The 20,803-nt window shown below is 49.8% G+C and overlaps 1 protein-coding gene across 1 annotated transcript in view; it reads right to left on the reverse strand.

Annotated features, from left to right (window-relative positions):
- FAM169B (family with sequence similarity 169 member B) overlaps positions 1-20,803 on the reverse strand; it is a 70,939-nt gene that overhangs the window by 44,901 nt on the left and 5,235 nt on the right. Inside the window, exons 2-3 of the mRNA XM_015598711.1 lie at positions 12,489-12,658; positions 11,774-11,897 (exon numbers count right to left, since the gene is read on the reverse strand). Coding sequence (XP_015454197.1) covers positions 11,774-11,897; positions 12,489-12,658 — 294 coding nt within the window. The remainder of the gene's footprint in view (positions 1-11,773; positions 11,898-12,488; positions 12,659-20,803) is intronic.

A 20,803-nucleotide genomic window follows, 5' to 3' on the forward strand; every position in this document is an offset into this window, starting at 1 on the left:
ACCTCCCCGGGGCCGCCCCGGTCCCCTTCCCGAGGGTCCCCCTCTCTCCCGCCCCCTGCACTGGGGCCACCGCCACGCAGCCTTCTTCGCTAGCGACCCCTGGCTCCCCAAACAGTTCGCAAAGCGGGTTCACCGCCTCCAAGAAGTATTTAATTCCCCTCGATTCTCTGCGAAAGGAAACGGTTCGCACTGCCGCCCCTTGCCAGGGCCCCCGGGCCTGGACCCGCGCCCCTTCCCACTTCCCTTCTATTTCCAGAGACGGGAAACGTTTGCATTGTTGCTTTTCAAAAATTTACAGTCGAAACATGAAAATTTTCAGAGTTGAAAAAATGAATGGCACACACAATGCGGGGCACCCAGTCATCTTTTCTGCCCATTCCAAAGTCTCTTCCATGTTCTCCCGACAACTGTAAACTCGCTGCTTTTGCTGATAACGAATACCTCGTAAAGTGTTCAAGCTCACACTGACTCGAAACAGCAAAACTCAGTGAGAGGCAATTGTTCTCCAGTATGTCCTCTTGGCCCGTTTCGAATGGTTTTCTCACACGGGAAGTGGGGCGCAGGGGTGGTTTTAAAATGCCACCAGCCTGGGTTCCCGGAAGCCTGCGGTCCGTCAGCGGGCGCCTGCACTTTGATTGGCAGCTCTGAAGTTTGTGCTTCAGGACCGTCCCCTGGAGGGCATCCCAAGCCCTCCTGGGCCTCTGTCCCAGAATGGGTCTGGAACTCATCTGTGTGCCTTGTCCCTGCACCCCAGCAAATGGCACCTTGGGGGAAAGGCCCAGGTGCTCCCACACCTTGGGAGCGACCTATCTGAGGAAGACCAGGGCACCCCAAACAAAGGGCGAGGAATGGCCGCTGTCCGGCTACCAATGCAGGAGGCCGCTGTGCACATGACTGCACCACGCTGGGGGGCCCCAGGACCACTCTCCTGGAAGTCTGAGATTTCACCTTCCACAGGGAGGAAAACACAGGGCGGCGTGGGCCACAGCACTCAGGACACTTCACTCCGCCACATCCTCAAGCAACATACATTTATTAGGCTCCTACTGTGTGCCCTATCTTCTTCTAGATTCTCAGGATTCGGCAGTGAACAATGTGAACAAAATTCTGACCTCACGGAGGTTACTTTCCAGTGGGCAGGTGGTAGAACATAACAGTATGTTAAATAAGAGCCAAAAAAAGAAGAATAAAACAAAAGGGAGCAAACGCACAAAGAAAGTGACAGCACCAAGCATGTAGGAAGTGGAAATGGCAGCGACCGCAAGTGCAAAGGCCCTGAGGTAGAAACAAGTTATTTTTTTCTTGGCCCCTGAGCCTCTGTTAAGCCCTTGATAACCACAGGTGTTACCTAAGGTATTAGCAGACAGGACTAAAGGGTTATTAATCTCTGCTGTAAAACATACTCTTTCAAAACCTTGTTACATTTTTTTTTTTTTTAAGTTTTTGGGTTGTTTTTTAAATGACTCACATAGTACCTGAATACATGTTCTCTCAGAAAAAAAAAAAATTAAAGAATTATAGAATGGAAAGTTCCTGTTTCTCATTCAAGTCCTGTTCCCAAAGTCCATATTTGGTCAAATACTTCCTCTTTTCCTTGATAGCTTCTGGGGTTTCTGTCTTGCTTGGCTCTGCTGACACTACAGCCAAATTAGAAAAAAAAATTCTTCTACATTTGCTTCCAACATTTTTATTGTTTTGTCTTTTAGATTTGAATTTTAAATCCAATCACAATGTATTTATGTATATGGCGCAAGGAATAATTCTAATTATAGCCAACTGTTCCCACACCATTAAATGGTCCATTCCTTTCACCTTCTATATTGAAAGTGAATTACTTTCTATATCACATGTTAAATCCCCATATGCATTATGCTTCATTTTATTGATCGTTTTATTATTTCTACAACAATATCACACTATTTTAATTACCATAGCTTTACCGAGTGTTTGGATATCTGGGAAGACAAGCCCTTCCTTATCAAATTTGCAAACCAGCTAATTAAGCATACTGGGGTCTGACTGAAATAGCATGTGGTCTGGCACATCAAATTGTACAGCACCAGCATCTTTAAAGTTTTGAGTCTTCCCACGAAGAACATAAGCACACCTAGGTTTATTCAGGTTGGGGGGGGGGTTGTTAAGGCTAAAGTTCTTATAAATACACCTAATACATTGTTTTCTAGGTTTATTCCTACTTCTGATATTTGCAGGCTATTGTGAATGAGTTACTTCTTTCCAATTACATTTTCTAACTGGTTATTACTGGTATATAAGAAAACTACTGGCTTGGGTGTATGCCAGTCTCATATCCAGCCACTTTGATGAGGTCCAATAGTTCAAAGGTGACTATCATAGATTTTCTAAGAAAACAATCAGATTGTTTGAAAATAAGTTGGATTTTTAAACCTGCTTAGCCACTCAGCAATCACGTCTTGACTAACCAAGGAAAAAAGAAAAATATTATCTATCTATCTATCATTTATCATCTCCATCCATCCATCCATCCATCCATCCATCCATCATCTATCTCTATCAGCTATCTATCTGTCTGTCTGTCTGTCTGTCTGTCTATCTATCTATCTATCTATCTATCTATAGATAGATATCTATCTGCCTATCTATCATCTACCATAGCTATCTATGTCTGTCTGTCTGTCTACACACACCAGGAAAACAGGGGCTCCATAGAAAAGTCTGGAGCGTGCTTTCAGAATGGCCCTCTCCTCCATTCTGGGGGTCGCTAAGTACTCTGCTGCATCCCGCATCTGACCTCATTTATCTGCACAGCAATTTCCTCAGTGTTAAGAACACGACTGTTATAGCCATTCCCAAGGTATTTGTGAAATCTGAAAGAAAAATGCAGTATTTAGACAACGGGACTAGCAAACTACTGGATTTTAAAGTAAACAAATTCCTATCACAGCAATTGCTATTTTTCAGATGAGATGTTGTCCTTAAAAAAAAAATCAAGGCTTAGCAAAAACTGACGGGAAAAATTATAAGACAGAAGAGAAATACAGGCAAACCTTTCTCTTATAAACTGTAGAGAATATGTTACCTTATGATGTACCATAGAAAAATACCATAAATTTTTAAATGCCGATTTTCCAAGCAATTATTTCTAATTCCTAGGTGAAGTTATAAAACCCAGGATCTCCTATACCAGTTTTCCACGGAATACTGAGGATAAATCCAGCATTGGAAGATGATCTCTAACACACAAGTTTCCCAATTGTTTTAAGACAATTTTAAATGGTTGTTTCTAATATTATAAAAGTCTCCAATTTTTAATTTTTAAAGAAGTAATGCCGAAAGCATTTGAGAGCTATCCTTTAAGAAGAAAGGTTAAAAACATGAATGTATGTGTGCTATCTGAACTCTCCAAAAAAATGAAGTACAGCTTCGGGGCCCTTCCTTACCTGGCTGCTGAAGCCGAACCTCACCTAGGCAACCAGCAATTACATATCCACGGGTAAGAAGAAAGATTAACTGATAACTGCTTCAAGTGAGCTAATTCCATACTAATAAAAATCATAATCACTTAATCCGCATTTTGATTTTAATTATAATCTATTACTCATTTAAAAGAAAATCAGTTAATGTATATCATTAGGTCACTTTATCACTGCAGGGAAGGAAGAAACTTTTGGTTGGTCTAATAATCAAATAGACATGAGAGAGATTAGCAAGAGAAAATGACCAAATTTAATCACATACATATGCATGAGAACCCCACATACGTGAGAATCAGAGACCCCACATACATGAGAGGTTCAAAGACAGAAAGGGAAAAATGACATTCTGAGCTAAAGATGACCTTGGGGCTTTAGAAGGCAGGAAGGTCATCGCAGGATAAAAAGAGCAGATGCTCAATAATTAGAAGTGTCAGAGACCCCACATACATGAGAGGTCCAAAGACAGAAAGGGAAAAATGAAGTACATATGACATTCGGAGCTAAAGATGACCTTAGGGCTTTAGAAGACAGGAAGGTCATCACAGGATAAAAAGAGCAGATGCTCAATAATTAGAAGTTTGCCTTGCCACACAGATAGGTCAAAAAAGCCTGTCTGTGATCATCTTTTATATGGGCAAGTCATCTAATTCAACTTCTCCTAGTTAAGCGGGGAGATAGGGCAGAAGTTGCTCTCGATCCCACTGGGTCCCAGCTGCCTTCAGCTCAGAACAATCCACACACCACAGAGGCATATCTTGGGGTGGTTCCTTCTGACCCTCTTCATCGCCAAGCTGCACCTAGTTCCCTATTGAAGAAAAATCGTATTCTGGTGCAGGCTTTGGCAAACTACAAGCCACCGCCTATCTTTGTACAGTCTGTGAGCTAAGAATAGTTTTCACATTTGTAAACAGTTGAAAAAAAATCAAAAGCAGCATGAAGATGTTTGTGACATGCGGGCATTACATGAAATTCACAATTCAGAGTCACAGCCACGCCCACATTTGCATATCACGGAGGGCAGCTTTCCCATGGCAACAGCAGAGCTGAATATCTGCAAAGGACCACGTGGCCCGCAAAGCGTGAAATATTCACCATTCGGCCTTTACAGAGATTGTGTGCTGGCCCCTGCTGGAGTGTGAAGGGAGGGTGAGTCCGAAGGCCACCATGATAGTGACATCTTTTTGGAGAACCTGTTAATGCTCTGACAAGAGGCAGCTGGGCTTGAATTCTGTGTTTTATGGGAGAGATAAGTAGCTGATCTGAAAGCAGGGATATCTGACACAGAGGAGGGCTGTTGTTGTTGTTGTTGTTGTTTATTATTATTTTAATTGTCAGTGCTTCCGGCTGATTGATTGCTCCACCTCCCAAGGAGAATTTAAAACCAGTTGGATTACATTTCACTTATGTCAAGTGCACCAAATGTGTTGTGAGAGCTCTTTGTGTTAGGGACAATATACGAACTCTTTAATCCTTTCTCTCTCTTAAGCAGGAAGTCACAACTCGCCAATGAGAAATTCAAAGCAAATCCCACAAAGTTCTATGCTTGGCTGAAAACGTGAACTATTTCGGGTCTTACTGTCATCTTGGCAAACCCATACTTGCCGTCCCTGGTGAGGACACGGGTCGCCTGTTGCGTGCTTTCTGGTTCACCGTGACAGGGTCACACCTTGCCCTCTCGATCCCGGAGCCAAAGATGATGACGTACGTTTCCCTCCTGGGAATCTCACCCGTATGGAAGATCACCATGCTCTCTGCTAAATGAAACCTCTCTCTCTAGTTGCCTTATTCATTCTCAGGCTTACTGTATTTCGTCGGCCCAAAGACTCCGTTTGACATCGGCAATCGTTGAAGACCGTTTGTTTTTACGATGGAAAAATAAATAGAAGTGCAGATGTCAGACCTCACATCCATACTTCTCTGAACTGTTTTCATTTTAGAGAGTGAGAAGGCCTGAGGTTTTTTTTGTTTGTTTTGTGGGTGAGGACGAATACATGTCACTGTGGCTACGTAAAAATATGTTATAGCTCCCGATCTCTTTTTCATCGATTGCAAAATTAGAGGAAACTTTAGGACATAAGAAAATAAGTAAATTATGGGAAAGTGAAAAACTCTAGCACACATTCCCGCTTAAGTTAGAAAGGAGCGACTCGTGTCGAACCCTGGGGGTAGAAAGGAAACTCTGCAGCGCGTCGCTGAGGAGGTGGCCTCGGTGGAAGCAGGCAGTCTCAGCAATCGCTGCCAGACTTCGCGACTCGGTGCTGGCGTCACAGCTCCCCTTCGCGCACGTGGGCATTGCTAGCGGCCGCATCTCGTCAGTGACGGTGCTGGGCAGGCAGAGCCCTCGCGATGGAACTAGGTGGGAGCATGAACCTGGGTCACTGTGGTTCGTCAGAAGGGGGCTGGGATTTCAGCGCCGATGCCTGGGGGAGTATGCGAAACTGGGTAACTGCTTTTAAACTTGAATTTCTGTATTGTCTACTTTGAGATAAGGGGAAGTTATTTTGCCCTCTGCCATCTCCTGCAGAGCAGGGTGGCTCCGGCTTCCTGAGCAGGCGGGCGAGGTGAGCGGTGACGAATGCCACTTCCCACTTGTTTTCTGCTGGAAATAAGCCTGCAGCCCACACTAGGGACTAATTATGAAGGATGGTCCTTGCTTGGGTGTCCCAGGAAGGCATCAGGTGGAGTCTAGCCCTTGGCAGTGATCTCATTAAAGGTGGGGGACTTTTTCTTTTTTTATCAGGGGGCCAATTAAGAAGGCAAAATGGCATGGTCACGCCATCTCACTCAGGGCATGGTACCCCAGGGACCCTAGTGGCTTTCTCTGGCCACGCCCAGATGGGGAAAGGGAATTACATTTTTTGTAACTCTTATTAATAAGACAGCTTTTAAAAACACATTTTAGTAAAAAAAAAAAAAAAAAAAAAAAGGTGTTTTTTAAAAGATAGTAATATTCTGAAAAGTCAAGATGTTCCACAACATGGCTTCTGCAACAGAGGGACCAGCCCCAAATGCTAGCTCTTTCGATGACTCCGACACATGTGGAAAAGAGGGAGACTACCTACCGAGCGGGGGTGCGGAAGGACAGTGGCTAGCATTTACCGGCACCTGGAGCTGGTCAGGCACCATTTCACGTGGAGTGTGGGAGGGTGACGCCACGGCCCGAGAAGATGGCAGACACCAGCTGCGTGAGCCCCGGCCGGAGGCTCAGGAGATCGCCCATCCACGGAGGGGCTGCTGTGATCGTCCAAACTTCACGGACAGGCGGAGGCGGGAGGGGCACGGGGAGGGTACCTGGCCTGAGGACCCCGCTTACAGGCAGCTACGCTTTCCACCAGCACCTGCCACCACCAGCTTCATCCGCGGTTTTTGGTTTTAGTTGGTTCTTTTATTTTTAAAACATATTTTGCAGAATCCGTTTCAAGAGCAACCAAACTTCACCAAGTCATAATGGCCACACACAAGGAGGGACCTGGGGGCGGGTACCAGAGAGGAGAAAACAAGGTCTAAAGCAACAGCTCTGGTCACCCACCGTCGGGTGTGCCCGGGGCTGTAATGGTTTCGGCGCGTTCATAACCCCCAACCCCAGAAACCCCTCGGTCTCAGCAAACCAGGACCGTTAGTCGCCAAACTCCTGGCTCATCCGTGAACCATACCTAGCAGCCAACTGACTGAGACCCAAGTGGCCAGACGTCCAGAGGCCTGATCCTGGTCAGAAACGGTTTTCTCGTGGAGAAAGAGTGGCATTTGGTGGTGGCCGCAGTAATCCCAGAAGGAAGCGGACTCCCTGCTGTGCCCTGTTGGAAACAATCAGGAGACAGACAGGATTCTCTGCTTCTGTCCCGACATTCACTGGAAATAACTCCTGAGTGGCATATACGGAGGCGCCCACATGTGGCTTAGGCCAAGGCTGGCACCTGTTGTCCCTGAGTCCAGGGCCCAGTGAGCCCAGGTGGCAGTTTCGGAGCAAGGCAAGAGGAGCTGGGGACCCAGAAAGGACAGAGCCTCATAAGGCTGGGACGTCCATTTACAATGAACTCGCCCCCAAAAGCTGGAGAGCCCCACCCCAGACTGGAGAGCTTTCCATACGTGGGAAACCCCTGAGAGCCACCATTTGGAGACCCTGAACCCCAAAAGGCCAACTGGGAAGGAACGGCAGGCGCCCACTCCTGCTTTTCACCAGCACGTCCCAAATACACCCCGGCCACCCCCAAGTCATTGTCAGAGCTGGTCCCCTAGAGGCTCCGATTGCTTCACAAAGCTCTATTTTTACTTGGACACATTTGGCATATTTTAAGTTTTCTGAATTGTGCTGAGAGAAGGCCACACAGGAAAGACAGGAGTCTGTGTACGTGGCAACTTGACAGTTCCCTATCTTATTATTTTCAGACCGTAATCGAATTCCTCTTAACCTTCTGGGAAAAAGAAGGTTCTTTTGCAAACCTCTTATCTCCCCTGCTCTTTGTGTTTGTTACTTTGGGTACGGAGCTTGAGTGGTTCAAATCACTCTTGAATTCCTAAGGAAACTGTACCCCCGATCAACGCGACGCTTGTCACAGACGAAACGTGAATACCGAAACACGGTGGCAAGTCCCAGACTCGCCTGGACCCCTGCCCACATCCTGTCGCTCACGGTTTGCCGGCAAACTCGGGGTTGTTTGCTGCAGCACCCGACAACCGGCCATGATTTGGGGATGGTTCCAGCGTGGCCTTCTTTTATTAAGAATGTTTTGCGTTGCGAGAGACAGTCTTGTCGTATAAATCTCACCGAGACAACTGTCACAGACAGAGATGGTGGGAGAGCAAGGGCCCCACAGAGGGCCTCAAGATCAAGGTGTTCTGACCGGTACCAACAACAACGATGGGGACGAAGAGGACCGACGGCCCTCCACAGGGCCTGTGATTCCAAGGGAGGATTTCTCCAGCCCTTTTGTAAGTTTCACTAGCGGGCCTGCCAAGTTCAAAGTTAAGGTCTGACCCAGCAGAAAACAGCTACGAGTTTTCATTAGCCCCACTGTCTCTCCTGATTTGAAAGAGATACAAGACGATCTGAACATGCAGATCTGAACAGGATTCTAAAGCAGAATGTGATTTTCAGGTGTCGCTGCATTTTTAGGATTCCCACAGTCATCCCAGAAGGTACCCGGTTTCTCAGTGACTTTTCCTTACTCTCGATATTTTCTGAAACTGATTTTTGCTGACTGTCCCAGTGGCCGGTATAGACTTATGAGTGGCACAGGAGTCAGTTGGTGGCAGAGGACATCGCTCACTTCCTGGTATCGGGACATCGGTTTCAGGGCTGACACTGAATCCCAGACCTTCCCCTTCAGAATGTGTATGAATTGAGAAATACGACCCAGGGATGAGATAGCTGGAACCCAAAACCCCAGCTGCATTCCAGACGGAGCTGAGTCGGAGAGTGCCACCTGTGTCCCCAGCCTCCGACCCACCATGAAGTGAGCCCCCACCTGTCACAGGCCATGCGATGGGGCCAGGCGGGGACCTGTGGGCTCTCAGCATGGGCCACAGTAAAGATGAATTAAGAGGCCCCAGGGGCTCAGTCCCTCCTTCTAGCCACACTGTCCTACAGGCCTTGCGATGCTCAATTTTGTGTCCACTTCCCTGGCGGGGGACACCATATCTCTGGTTAAATTACTGCTAGGCGTGTCTGTGAGGATGTTTCTGGAACAGATTAGCATTTGAATTGTTGGGCTCAGGAGGTAGGTGGCCCTCTGCAATGTGACATCACCTCATCCACTGAGGGCCTGAATCGAGTGAAAAGGCCCAGGAAGGCTGAACCCTCTCTGTGCCCGCCCTACCCGCGGACTGGGATGCGCGCCACCGCGCCACCGCGCTCCCGGGCCTCAGGCACTCCCAAGGACTGGAGCTACTCCCCAGACCTTTCTGGGCCTCCAGTTTGCAGAGAGCAGATCATGGGACTTCTCAGCTTCCACAACCACGTGAGCCGATTCTTTATAATACATCTCTTTCTACTATGCATGTATATAGTCAGGATAAATACATATTCTCTTTCTTTGGAGAACCCTGGCTAACACAGGCCTCTCTGTATTAGCCATTCTAGAGAAACAAATGTAGGCTTAAAACGCAGGTGAAAGTCCTCGTGGAAAGAGAAGGACAAAAAGCCGAGAACGCTGGGCTCGGTACCCAGGGCGGGGGGTGGTTTGGGGCTGAGAAACGTTGGCATCAGGTGATTAGAGAGAAGCAGAGCAGAGGACAGACGGGCCTCCCTGGAGCCCGCCCACAACACACAGGACCAGTGTGGAGGACACAGCACGTCCTGGAGCCTGCCCACACCCTCCATACGCGGCTCTGTTTAATCCACACGACCCCGCCACCCAGGAGCTGCGTAGCCGCAATGGCGAAGGCGGCCACGTGACACATGCTTCCCACGCGCTGGGCAATATTCCCAATGTATCCCTTCATCTGATCCTCGCGACAATCACATTCGATTCCTGTAACTAGTCCCCATTTTACAGACAAACCGACCGAGGCCCTGGAGCTCAGCGACTTGCTCAAGGTCACAGCGCTGGTAAGTGCTGGGGCTGGCATGGAAAGTCACATGGAAAGCTGACCTCGAACCCCGGGTGCCCACTCCGGGCATGGCCTGAGTGCTAGAGGGGCCACCTCCTGGCGCGGGTAGCATGAAAATGAGTGACCGAGAGGGTGACAGACAGAGTCCCCGCTGCGGCCTCTCCCCACGCCAGCAGGAGCCCTTTCCTAAGCTAGTCCCAGTTCGCTTTCCTCTCCAAAGCAAAATTCTACAAAATTCTAATTCATTAAAAATTCCACTGCAACTGAATTATGAAATAGTACACAGTGTAAGTTCATGTTCCCAGTTCACGGAACGGGCATTTCCACCCGCAAGCCCCGTCTAGCAAGGGCTCCCACGCGAGGGCCCCCGGCTCAGCCCTATGGACAGAAGCACCCTCCCCGTCCAGCCGCTGGGCCCCACTCCCCCGTGACGTCTCTACTCGCCCCCACCTCCTCCGCGAGTCTCCTCCAGCCCCCCTTACCCGCCCTCCTCGCTCTCTAAAGCATTTCGGCCCTCGTCACACGGAGCCTCGCGGCTCGAAGTGGTGTCTGAGGGATGCCAGGTCAGCAGCACTGGTCGCGTGCGAGGAACCCGGCGCCTCCAGCAGCGCCCTGGACCACGCCCCGGGCTCTGGATTTTTACAAGAGATACGTGCGTATTCGCTGGACCAAAGCACACATTTAAAAAAAATTTTCTGAAACGATTATAGACTGGCAAGAATTTATAATGAAATGTATAGGATGGGCCCCCAGCCTCCTGTAACGTTAACGCCTGAAACATCAAAGCCAGGGACCTGACGCTGGGGTAGTTGTGTGTGCGTGCGTGTGTGTGTGTGTATGTGCTGTGTGTGTGTGTGTATGCGGGGTGTGTGTGTGCGCACAACTCTATGTAGCTCTATCACACGCGTAGCTTCGTGTAACGATCACCTGTCTAGATACGTAACTGTACCAACGTCACGGGCTCCCTTGACCTACCACTCCCCCATCTCCGACTCCTGACAACCGTGAATCTGTTTTCCATCTCTATAACAAAATTACGTTATTTTACAAATGACAACTGGGGCGCTGGGAGAAGCCCTGGCCCCTGGACCTCGAGTTCTTACTCACCGCCCCGCCCCAGGTGGCCCTTCTGGCTGTGTGGGAAAGAAGAAAGGCTACAGGGCCGCTCCTGGGAAGGCCAGGCAGCTCTGCTGCCCTAAAGATGGGTCCCCATGTCCTCTGCTTGCTCTGGCCGTGGGCTTCAGGAAAGTCACTTCCCCAGCCTCGGTTTCCTCATCCGTGAAATGTGGAAATAATAGTTCCGATGTTAAAAAGGTAAGTATGTAAGTCTATAAAAGCTGCTTTTTAAAGCTTCGCGCCTGGCACAAAGTACGCACTCAACAAACAGTTATTATAAACAACACCCGTGGATTTTAACAGCCGACCAGAAGAAAACGCATCCTGGGACAGTGCATGACGAGTGGTCGGGGTCTCATCCGGGCCCACCTCTCCTCCTGGAGCAACTGCCTCATACCTGTCCCCACAGGGTGTCGCTCAGAGGCTCAGAACACCGGCTGTCTGTTCACCCTTGACCATCAATATCACGCCTCTGTTGGACCAAGTGAAAGGCGGAGACTTCAGTCTATTCCGTTTCCCAGCCAAGCTGAACATGCAGCAAAACCCCTCGAATCCTGCATTTGCTGCCGGTAGCATTGATTTTCTGGACTCTCCACATAACTGCAGGCAAGGAAACTTGCCAATCTAGAGTCAGAATCAAGAACCCAACTCACTGGCCAGCTCAGGGCTTTCCAGAGCTCCCGAGTGTCTGCTGCCTGTTTCTTGAAAAACCGGACTTTTTCTGTTGAATCCCAGTCTGGCTGCCCGGGTCCACGTCTTAGCTCCAACTGCTGCCACCTGCAGGACGCAAGGCAAGTCACCCCGTTTTTCTGGTTTCCTTATTGTAAAATGCAAAGGTCGTGATTGATGACTATGGGCGTAGACATGCGTAAAACCCTTGGAACAGGGCGGGGCTCGCGGCCAGCGTTTACAAACGGGATTGTCATTACACAGGGCGCTTCTCTGGGTCGAGTCTTCTCAGTTGTGGGTGAACAGACTCTAACTCTGGAGATTCACACAGGAAATGGAACAGTGACAGGATCATTCGGGAGACTCAGAGTTAAGAAGACGGAGAAGCAGGAAGAAACAGAAGCAGGCTGGGGGCTTCCAGGAAGTGGCAGCAGGATTTGGCAGAATATGGAGAAGTTGGCCCGGAAATAAAATAATTAGAACCCAAAGCAGAGTCTGAGAAGTGCTGCCCTGGGAGACTGGGTTCGGTTCATTCTGGGGAACATTCGGAAGGAGGGGCCCTAGGGCAAAGGGAAAGGACACTGCAGCCTGGGAGGTCACCGGGAAGGCCACTGGCTGGGAGCATCGATGAAGGACGGCTGACTTCTGGCATGCGGGAATATTCCCAAAGCCGCCGTGTGCTGGGCACACACTGGACACCTGATGCAGAGGAGCACCCGGAATTTCTCCTGCAGCCCAGAGGAGCCGACATTGTCATCCCCACTTTGCAGGCGCTCAGAGAGGTTGGCTGTCTGGCCCGGGTGCAGGCCGTCAAGTGGCAGGGCCTGGCGAGTGACATCCAGCTGCAGCTCACCTACTTCACCTCTCCCCTGGAGGAGACAACACCTGGGTCAGAGGAAGAGGCCCACGGAGGAAGATCAAGTCCCACTGCCCGACGACACGTGGGCGAGCAAAGTGGGGCCGATCGCCCACGCGCCTCGGCCACGTCCAGGTCATCAGGGTGGCCCCTCTACCGAGTTCACACCCACGCTCGGCTCCTCGCGGGTCTCCTTCCAGTGCCTGAGGCATGGACAAGGCGACAGGCGGCTCAGTCTTCCTGACCACAGGGCTGATGACCAGAGCAGAGGCTACATCATCAGCGATGAGGAAGCAGCAGTTTCGCGGGCCGGCTGGCCCTAGCCCAGCTCCCAGTGCCCTGTGCCACCCCCGTGTGCCTTCTCCAGGGTCCCTGCCACCAGACTCTGGCTTCTGCACCCCCCTTTGTGTGACTTTTCCTCCAGCACAGAGTCACTCACCGTCTCCCTAGAGGCTCTCTTCACTTCAATCTGCAGGTCCATTCTCTCTCCCTGGGCCACCCTGGTCTTCCCATGTGCCCCAGCACCGTGTCGTAGGCTCCCCTCCATGTCAGACTGACTCTCGTTTGGGACCTCGTGAGCAGTAGCCACTGAGAGTACCAACATGCTGCCAACAGAGCGTCCGCTGTAGGGCCGGGCTCTGCGGCAAGGGGCTCTAAGGCAACAGTCTGAGCTAGCTGACCCGTTCCACAGACACGGAACCAGGCTCCCATGGGCTAAACGACACGCAAAAGGGCACACAGCTCCCTGGGTCCAGACGAGCACGTCCCGTCTGCGGGGACCTCTCCCCACAGGGGCCTGACCGCATGCACGTGTTCCAGTGGCCGGACAGAGGAGTCGAGGCCATCGCTTTCCATCCGCCCGCATTCTCGCATCGAGGGCGACCTGTCAGTATCACAGGCCCTCGCTCCACGCTGGGCCCTGTGCGTCGGAATGCGTGGAGTGTAGACAGTGAGGAAGAGAGCGCAGGTCTACACCTGCAGCGCACCACCCCTCAGAGACATGCGCCGTTAACGAATAACGACTTGAGTGCATTTTCACTGTGGTTGCTTTTAAATGGGACAAGAGTGCTTTAAAAAGAAGAAAAACACGGAAAAGTTATATACATGCTAAAAGTTCCCACTGACAGGAGGCATTCCCAGGAGGTGACTTAGTGCTTGCTGTTCACCAACAGCGCGTGCCACCGCGACCCCGCGCTGGCCTGTGGCGGGCACCCTGCCCTCCGCACTCTGGGTCTTACCGAGCGACTTAGGCAGCGGCTGCGTCATTACCTCCTGGTTTCCTGTGCCCTAATTGTGGAGCCAGTGCCACCTCATTCTATTTCAAAGAAATTATGTCCTTAGCTCCTCTAGGAGCGCCCGAGCCTGGAAAGGCAGCAAATAAACCAAAGGTTTCGTAAAACACACCAAGGGTCAGCTGGCAAAGACATCGTGTAGCGATGCTGAAAATAAACCCGGCCCGTGTGGCCAAAAGGCTGGGGCTTGCCAGGCTCAACCAACCGGATGTGCCGAATACTCTCTCTTTACTCCAGGGATGAGATGGCCTCGTGCCTTTATTATACATTGCTTTAAAAATCACGATAATAATGAAAAAAATAGTGGATCAGAAGAGTTAAAGCAGCACCAAGCTGAACAGCACTAGGGTGAGGGCGAGGCCTGCAGACCACGCGGGGACAGGCAGGTGACTGCTTACCTGTCCAGGTAAAAGTAAACTGTTCCTTTGGATTCGTCTTTCTTTTCTTTCCTCAGAGGGCCTCTGCTCTCCCGCCCAATTCCAAGATAAAACCTTTCTCCAGCACAGGCAAATACAGATAGCTAGGTGACAGACGTTTTTTCCGATCCAGCTCGCTGTGGGTTTTGTTCTGTTTTCTTGAGGAATACAGAAAGCCTGAGATGATAATAAGCAGCGTGAGGATGAACGGAGACCCCTGACATCTTCCTGCTGTCTACGGGGCCGTCACCTGCTATAGCGACACGCTCAGTGCCAACTTCATGGGTTGTACAGACACTGACCTCTCAGGCCGGACGACCCAAACCCAACCTCACTTGAATGAACGTTTTTCCGTAGTTTCTTACACCTTTCTTCCATCTGACGGTTCATAGGACAATGCCAATGCCGTGAGTTCCGTCTCCGGGGCTTGGCTTAGATGAAATACATCGTGCCTTTTCTTGATTACACACGCTATCAGCATGGGAAGCACTCCGGCCTGTTTATCTTTGTAGAGTCCAGGCCGGCATCTCCAGGGCATCAAGGCTGCATTTCTGCCACCAGAAATCTGATGAAAACACATAGTACGACACACACACAGCTTAAAGTACACACGCACAGCGAAAAGCACACGAACAAACGTGACCCTGGAAACGGCGCGGGTTACTCTGGGCAGCAGCAGGTAAGATCTGAACTGGGATTCAGAAAACGACCCTCAGCTCCTTTTCTTCTGGGGAGGGATGCTCGAGCTTCGGGGGAAGCAAACACTGGCCATGCCTTTTCTCATCTCCATCCTCACACCCACCTACCTTAGAAGCACATTTTCACGTCTCGAAAAATGTCTGTATTACATTAGGAATGCCACACCGTGGATTTCAAAATCCACAGGGCTCTCATGGGCCTGCAGGCTGCCAGCCAGGCCGAGGAGGCTTTCATCGCCCCGGGCCTCTGTGCTGACATCTACAGTCCCAGGTAATCATGCCGCACCCCTAACTAGCCTCAGTGTCCCCCGACTCTCCCGGCTTTGGGTCCCACGTCCTGGGCCCCAGCACTCACATGCTGCACATTCTCTCTGGGCAGGAAGGTGGCTGACACAGTGTTTCCTGTCTCACAGGCATTTTCAAAAATATGTAGACAGAGACTAGTGAACCCAAAGGATCTACGGCGTGAAATCTCAGGCGCAGGGTTCCCCAGAGATGGGAACGTGTCTGGGGAGCCACAAGATGCATTTGGGGTAGCAGTCCACAGGCAGCCCCTTGCTGGCGTCACCCTCTCGTTTGCCCACTTGTAGACCGTTTTTGTTTTTTTTTTGTCCCGGTAACTGCATTCTAAGAGCTCAAAATTTGGAGACAGAAAGTCATTTAGCAATTATAGATGAAGTCAATCAATCAAGGTCAATTAATAAAAAGGACATAACAGCTGTAAACATCAATGCCCCTAAAAACAGCGCTTCTAAAATACATGAAGCAAAAAGTAACAGAAGTGCAAGACCAGACAAATCACCATCAGGGTCGGAGATTCCATGCTTCTCTCTCGATAACGGATAGAGCATCCAGGCAGGAAATCAGCAAAGATGCCGCAGACTCAAACCAACTGCCGAGCCACGTGGCCTAACTGACATCTCTAGAACGGCCCCGCCCAACATCAGCAGGACACACTCTTCGAACCGCAAAGAGAACATCACCAAGGTAGACCATATCCTGGGCTATAAAACAAGTCTGAATAAGTTTTTAAACATTCAAGTCATACAAGTATATTCTCTGGCCACGACGGACTTACTAGAAATCAATAACGGAAGGACACCTGGGAAATCTCCAAATATTTGGACACTAAATAATATATATATCCACATAAGCCAGATCAAAGAAGCACGCAAAAGGAATATTAAAAAGTATTTTAAAATAAATGAAAATTAAAGCACAACATTTTAAAAGGTGTGGCTCGCTGCTAACGCAGAACTCAGGGTGAAATCTGCAGCAGTGGACAACAATATTAGAAAAGAAGAAGGGTCTCAAATCACTGACCTCAGCTGCCACCTTAAGAAACTAGAAAAAGAAGAGCAAATATAACCCAAACTGAGCAGGAGGAAGAAAATAATAAAGATCAAAGCAGAAAGCGATGAAATAGAGAACAGCCTTAATAATGAAATTCAGAGAAACCAAAAGCTGGCTCTTTGAGAAAAATCTATAAAATTCGCAAACCACTAGCCAGATTGATCAAGGAGAAAAAGAGAGAGACTAATTCACTGTTTTCTATTAATTTTTAAATTCATTTGCCACCACCTGGCTCCCAGCCCTGAGCCCACACTCAGAGGACTCCCCTCAGTCTCTAAGGACCTCGTGTTGCCATTTTACTCGACCTCCCTGGGGTCCTGATAATCTTTATGACAGATACAGTATTGTTATTGTTCCTGACACACAGGTGAGGAGACTGAGGTCCAAGTGGACCAGATCCTCCCTTTTCCTTCTCTTGGTTTGAAAGGTTGCTGTGAGGATCCTAGAAAAATACAACCTGTAAAGATTTAGCTCAGCTTCTATCTGTACCAGCGCCTCCACGATACAGCAAATAAACATCCAATCGTGTGTTTCACTCACGGAGACCACACCCTTTTCCAACCAGCTGGCCACCCTCAGGCCCTGGCCACCAGAAAAGTCTCGAGTCACTCCTGTCCCTGCCTCGTCCCCTGCTCCTGGGAAAACAGCCATGTTTTGATTGTTCTGGGTCTGCAATGCAGCAGTTATGTTGGGGTCACTACCAGCAGTGACGACTCCTCTCTAGGACCCCTCAAACCCTGAGCCACCTTCAGCGAACCGGCAGCCCTGATACCGCTCCCGGTCACTCTCCTGCCATCACGAGTAAATGACTTCCGGATCCTGATGCCAAAGAACTGTAAAACTCCAGTCTAGAAGTCCTTCAGCTATGGAAAAGGGTGGGCTCCATTAAACTCCCCGCTCAACTGTCAGCCCTGCCTAAAAGATGGAGACCTCTGCCCAGGCTAATGATTTACTGCGAATTTAGTCTTTCTCTGGGGTGCACTTGGTAGTCAGTGGGGGAGGGTGATTGTGACATCCAGAAATGTTTTGTTTTTTTTTTTTAACTGTGGTAAAATATACATAATGTAACATTTACCATTTTAAGCATCTTTAGGCTTACGAGTCAGAGGCATTAGGATATTCACAGCTGTGCTGAAGAGGAATTTTCCACTCAAATGGCTAACCTTGTAATCATCTCTGTTCTGCTTCTGTAGACGTGCTTGCTGAAGGGCAGGTGACCTCCCTTTGCTTGTTCCGTCAACAGATGTATCCCTTTGCTTGTTCTGTCCAGATAACAGGTGTATTGAATCTCATGCTCTGTAACTGCCCGTTGTCCATAGTAACTCCCTCGCTCTGTAACTGCCCAAGGACAAATTAACCAATCAGCTCATGCCAACTGTGACTGCACAGATAAGCCCTATAAAAGCAAGGCTACCCCTGAGCTCGGGGCCCAGATCTTCAGAGCGCTAGCTCTCCTGGGACCGCCGGCGTAATAAACCTGAGTTCCCCAACTCTCCGAGTGCTGCTTGGTTTCTCGCTTGTCTGATTTTTCTGCAACAGTGCAACTATCAGCAGCATCCATCTCCAGAACTTTCCGTCATCCCAAACAGAAACTCTGTACCTGTTAGACTATGACTTCCCTGCTCCCCTTCACTTTCTGCCTCTGGATTTGACTGCTCGAGCTACCTCATGTCAGTGGAATCATACAATATTTTTCCATTTGTATCTGGCTTATTTCACCATAAATCTTTACTTCTGCCCACACCTGCCACTGAACTTGGCCACCTTCCCTTCCCCATGACGCTGTCCTCTGCCGCTTCTTTTCTTTTGTCTACCTTGGTCTTTGGTTTGTCTCCAGCACCTAGCACGGGCCTAGAACATGGTGGGGAACAAATAATATTTTTTAAGCAATATCGCTGTTAATGAAACTACATTCCAGAGGGAGGAAAAAATATCCATCTTACTTTTAACCATTTAACAATCTGTGCTGTTCTTTTTTCCAATTACAAAGGAGCAAATACACAAAACCTCCAAAGACCACAAAGAAACAAAGAAAAACACTGTAATTTACCACCTAAAAATCCTGGGTTTAGTGCGCATCCTCTCAATCTTTATTATCAAGCTCTGTGTCAAGTATTACTATTGCAAATCAAGCCACCCCAGAACCTAGTGGTGTCAAACGGTCATTATTTTATTACCTCTCTGGCTTCGTGGGGCAGCTGGGCTCGGCTGGGCAGTTCTCCTGCTGGTCTACCTTGGGGCTCCTGCATGGCTGCTGAAAGATGGAGGCTGGGGACAGAGAGCAGAGGCTTCACTGGGTGTTAGGACAGAAGCATCTCTTTCTCATCACGTGAGGCTTGTCCCCAGCTGGGGAGCCAGACAGACAAGCTCCTTTATCTCGGGTGTTCTCCACAGCCTTTGTCCTCCTCTCCCTGCATATTCTCTGTCTTTATCCCTATCTCTTTTTCTGTCTGTCTCTCATTTCTCTCTCTCTCTCTCTTACCTAAACCCATGGCTTTTGCCACCCTACCATGCCCGTATCTCCCCAGTGTCTCTTTGGAGCTCGACACAAGAACCTAGGGACCAGCTCCCCTTGGGTACTTCAAACTTGGCAGGTCCCAAATCAACCCCACGATATCCCGCGCCCACTGGCCCCTCCTCCTCCATCCTCTGAGGATGCAGCTCTGCCTCATTAATTCCTTGTGCGCTTCCTCTGATGGTTCCCTATTGCCCTAAGAAAATAACCCAGCCTTAAGCTAAGCACTCGACCTGGCTTCTGTAGACTTTCCTCGCTTCTTTCTCCTTCCTTCTCCCATGCGTGGTGCTCCCCGATGGTGGTGGCAGATGACTTGTCAATATCCCTGGGGATGCTACAGGCAGTTATACACTCAAGTCGAAGTGCAGGGTGCTAACCATGAGGCTCTGGGAGCGACCTCCACCCACCTCCGCCCACCCCCGCCACCCCTGCAGCTCCCTCTGCCTGACAAGCCTTCTCCCAGTTCTTCGCCGGGCTCACCCCCATGTGTCCCTTAAAACTCCCCACACTCCTCAATGAACCATGTCCTATACCGTAGGCTGGGTCAGCTGTGCTCTGGGAGACCCACACCTGGTGGGAGCAAGTTCACAGGCCCTGGGGGGCAGGAACTCTGGTTCTCCTGCCGGACTCTCATCACCATGTGGGCAACTTGAGGTCTGGATCCACAGAGGCCCCTGGGAGTGAGATGGGCGACCCGTGTTGACTTTCCAGGGACTCCCCCTGACTCTCCATCAAGCGAGCTGAGTCACCCTGCCTCTTTCCATAGGCGCTCTCCAGGCTAGGCCTGGGGAGTGACATGCAAGCGGAGCTGTGAACCCTTCAGCTGCCCGTGGATTACAGGGAGGTGACACGGAGAGTCACAGAATCTGGGAGGATCTTCGACCACGAGCAAATAATGGCTGGGGAGCTGGAGGGCGTGGGGCTGATGATGTGGGGGAGCCTCTGACTCTGTGAACCCCTGGAACCTGGTTCTAGGGTTGATGGCTAAAGTGCGCCCCACCCTCACATCCCACCAGTACCGTCCCGGCCAACTGCATAAGGTACTGGGTCTGTTTCTAAAAATTTTAGCTAAAATATAGGGTATATCTTGGAAGGAGAGAGAGAAGGAAAAAAAGAAATTGAAGCTTTATTTCCAGCGGGGACCCAAAGCTAGTTGCCATGTAACGGGTCCCAGCCATGCCCGAGTATGGTCCCCTGAGGTGGCATGGCAAGCACCTCCTGGACTCAGCCGGAGGATGGCCCACACTGGGGGGTGCCAGAGTGGCCCATCTGGAGACGGGGTGGCACCTTCATCATCACATCCAGCCGATTTTTATCCCAGCAGAGTCACTCTCTAAAAAACTGGTACAAATATCCCAAAGAATGCAGACCAGCCCACGAGGTTAACAATACACCCCCAAAACGTCAAAACAACGCCCCAAACGTGTGGGCAAAACACTCAGCGGCTTTTTTTTTTTTGCAAGAGAAAAAATAATCAGCTCAAATGATTTTTAACAATATCAGATGACACTGTCACTTTCTGTATTCGAGTTTCATCCAGAAGATTCCACGGAAACGCCAAGCCTTTCCTGCGCAGGGCAGGACCCTTGGGGTGGTAGGGAGAGGGGAATATTCTACCCTCTTTAAGAATATTTTGAAATATAAAAGCCTTTAAAGGAAACGCCACCACATGGGTTTCTGTGCCTGTTTTTCGTAGCTCAGAATAATCAGGGGGAAACGGCATATTGATTAGGGGGACGCGGCGGGTGTGAAGAGCGAAGGGCGGGAAAACACAGCCGGGGGTGGAAGGGTTTTGCGGCCGTGCGCCGGGCCCCTCCGCGATACCTGGTGACAGGGCGGCCCGCGGTGCCCCTCGTCTCCCCGCCGCCGCCCGTTCACACGGCT

The sequence above is a fragment of the Pteropus alecto genome, unplaced genomic scaffold, assembly GCF_000325575.1.
Source record: "Pteropus alecto unplaced genomic scaffold, ASM32557v1 scaffold59, whole genome shotgun sequence".
In the NCBI taxonomy this organism is placed as follows: Eukaryota; Metazoa; Chordata; class Mammalia; order Chiroptera; family Pteropodidae; genus Pteropus; species Pteropus alecto.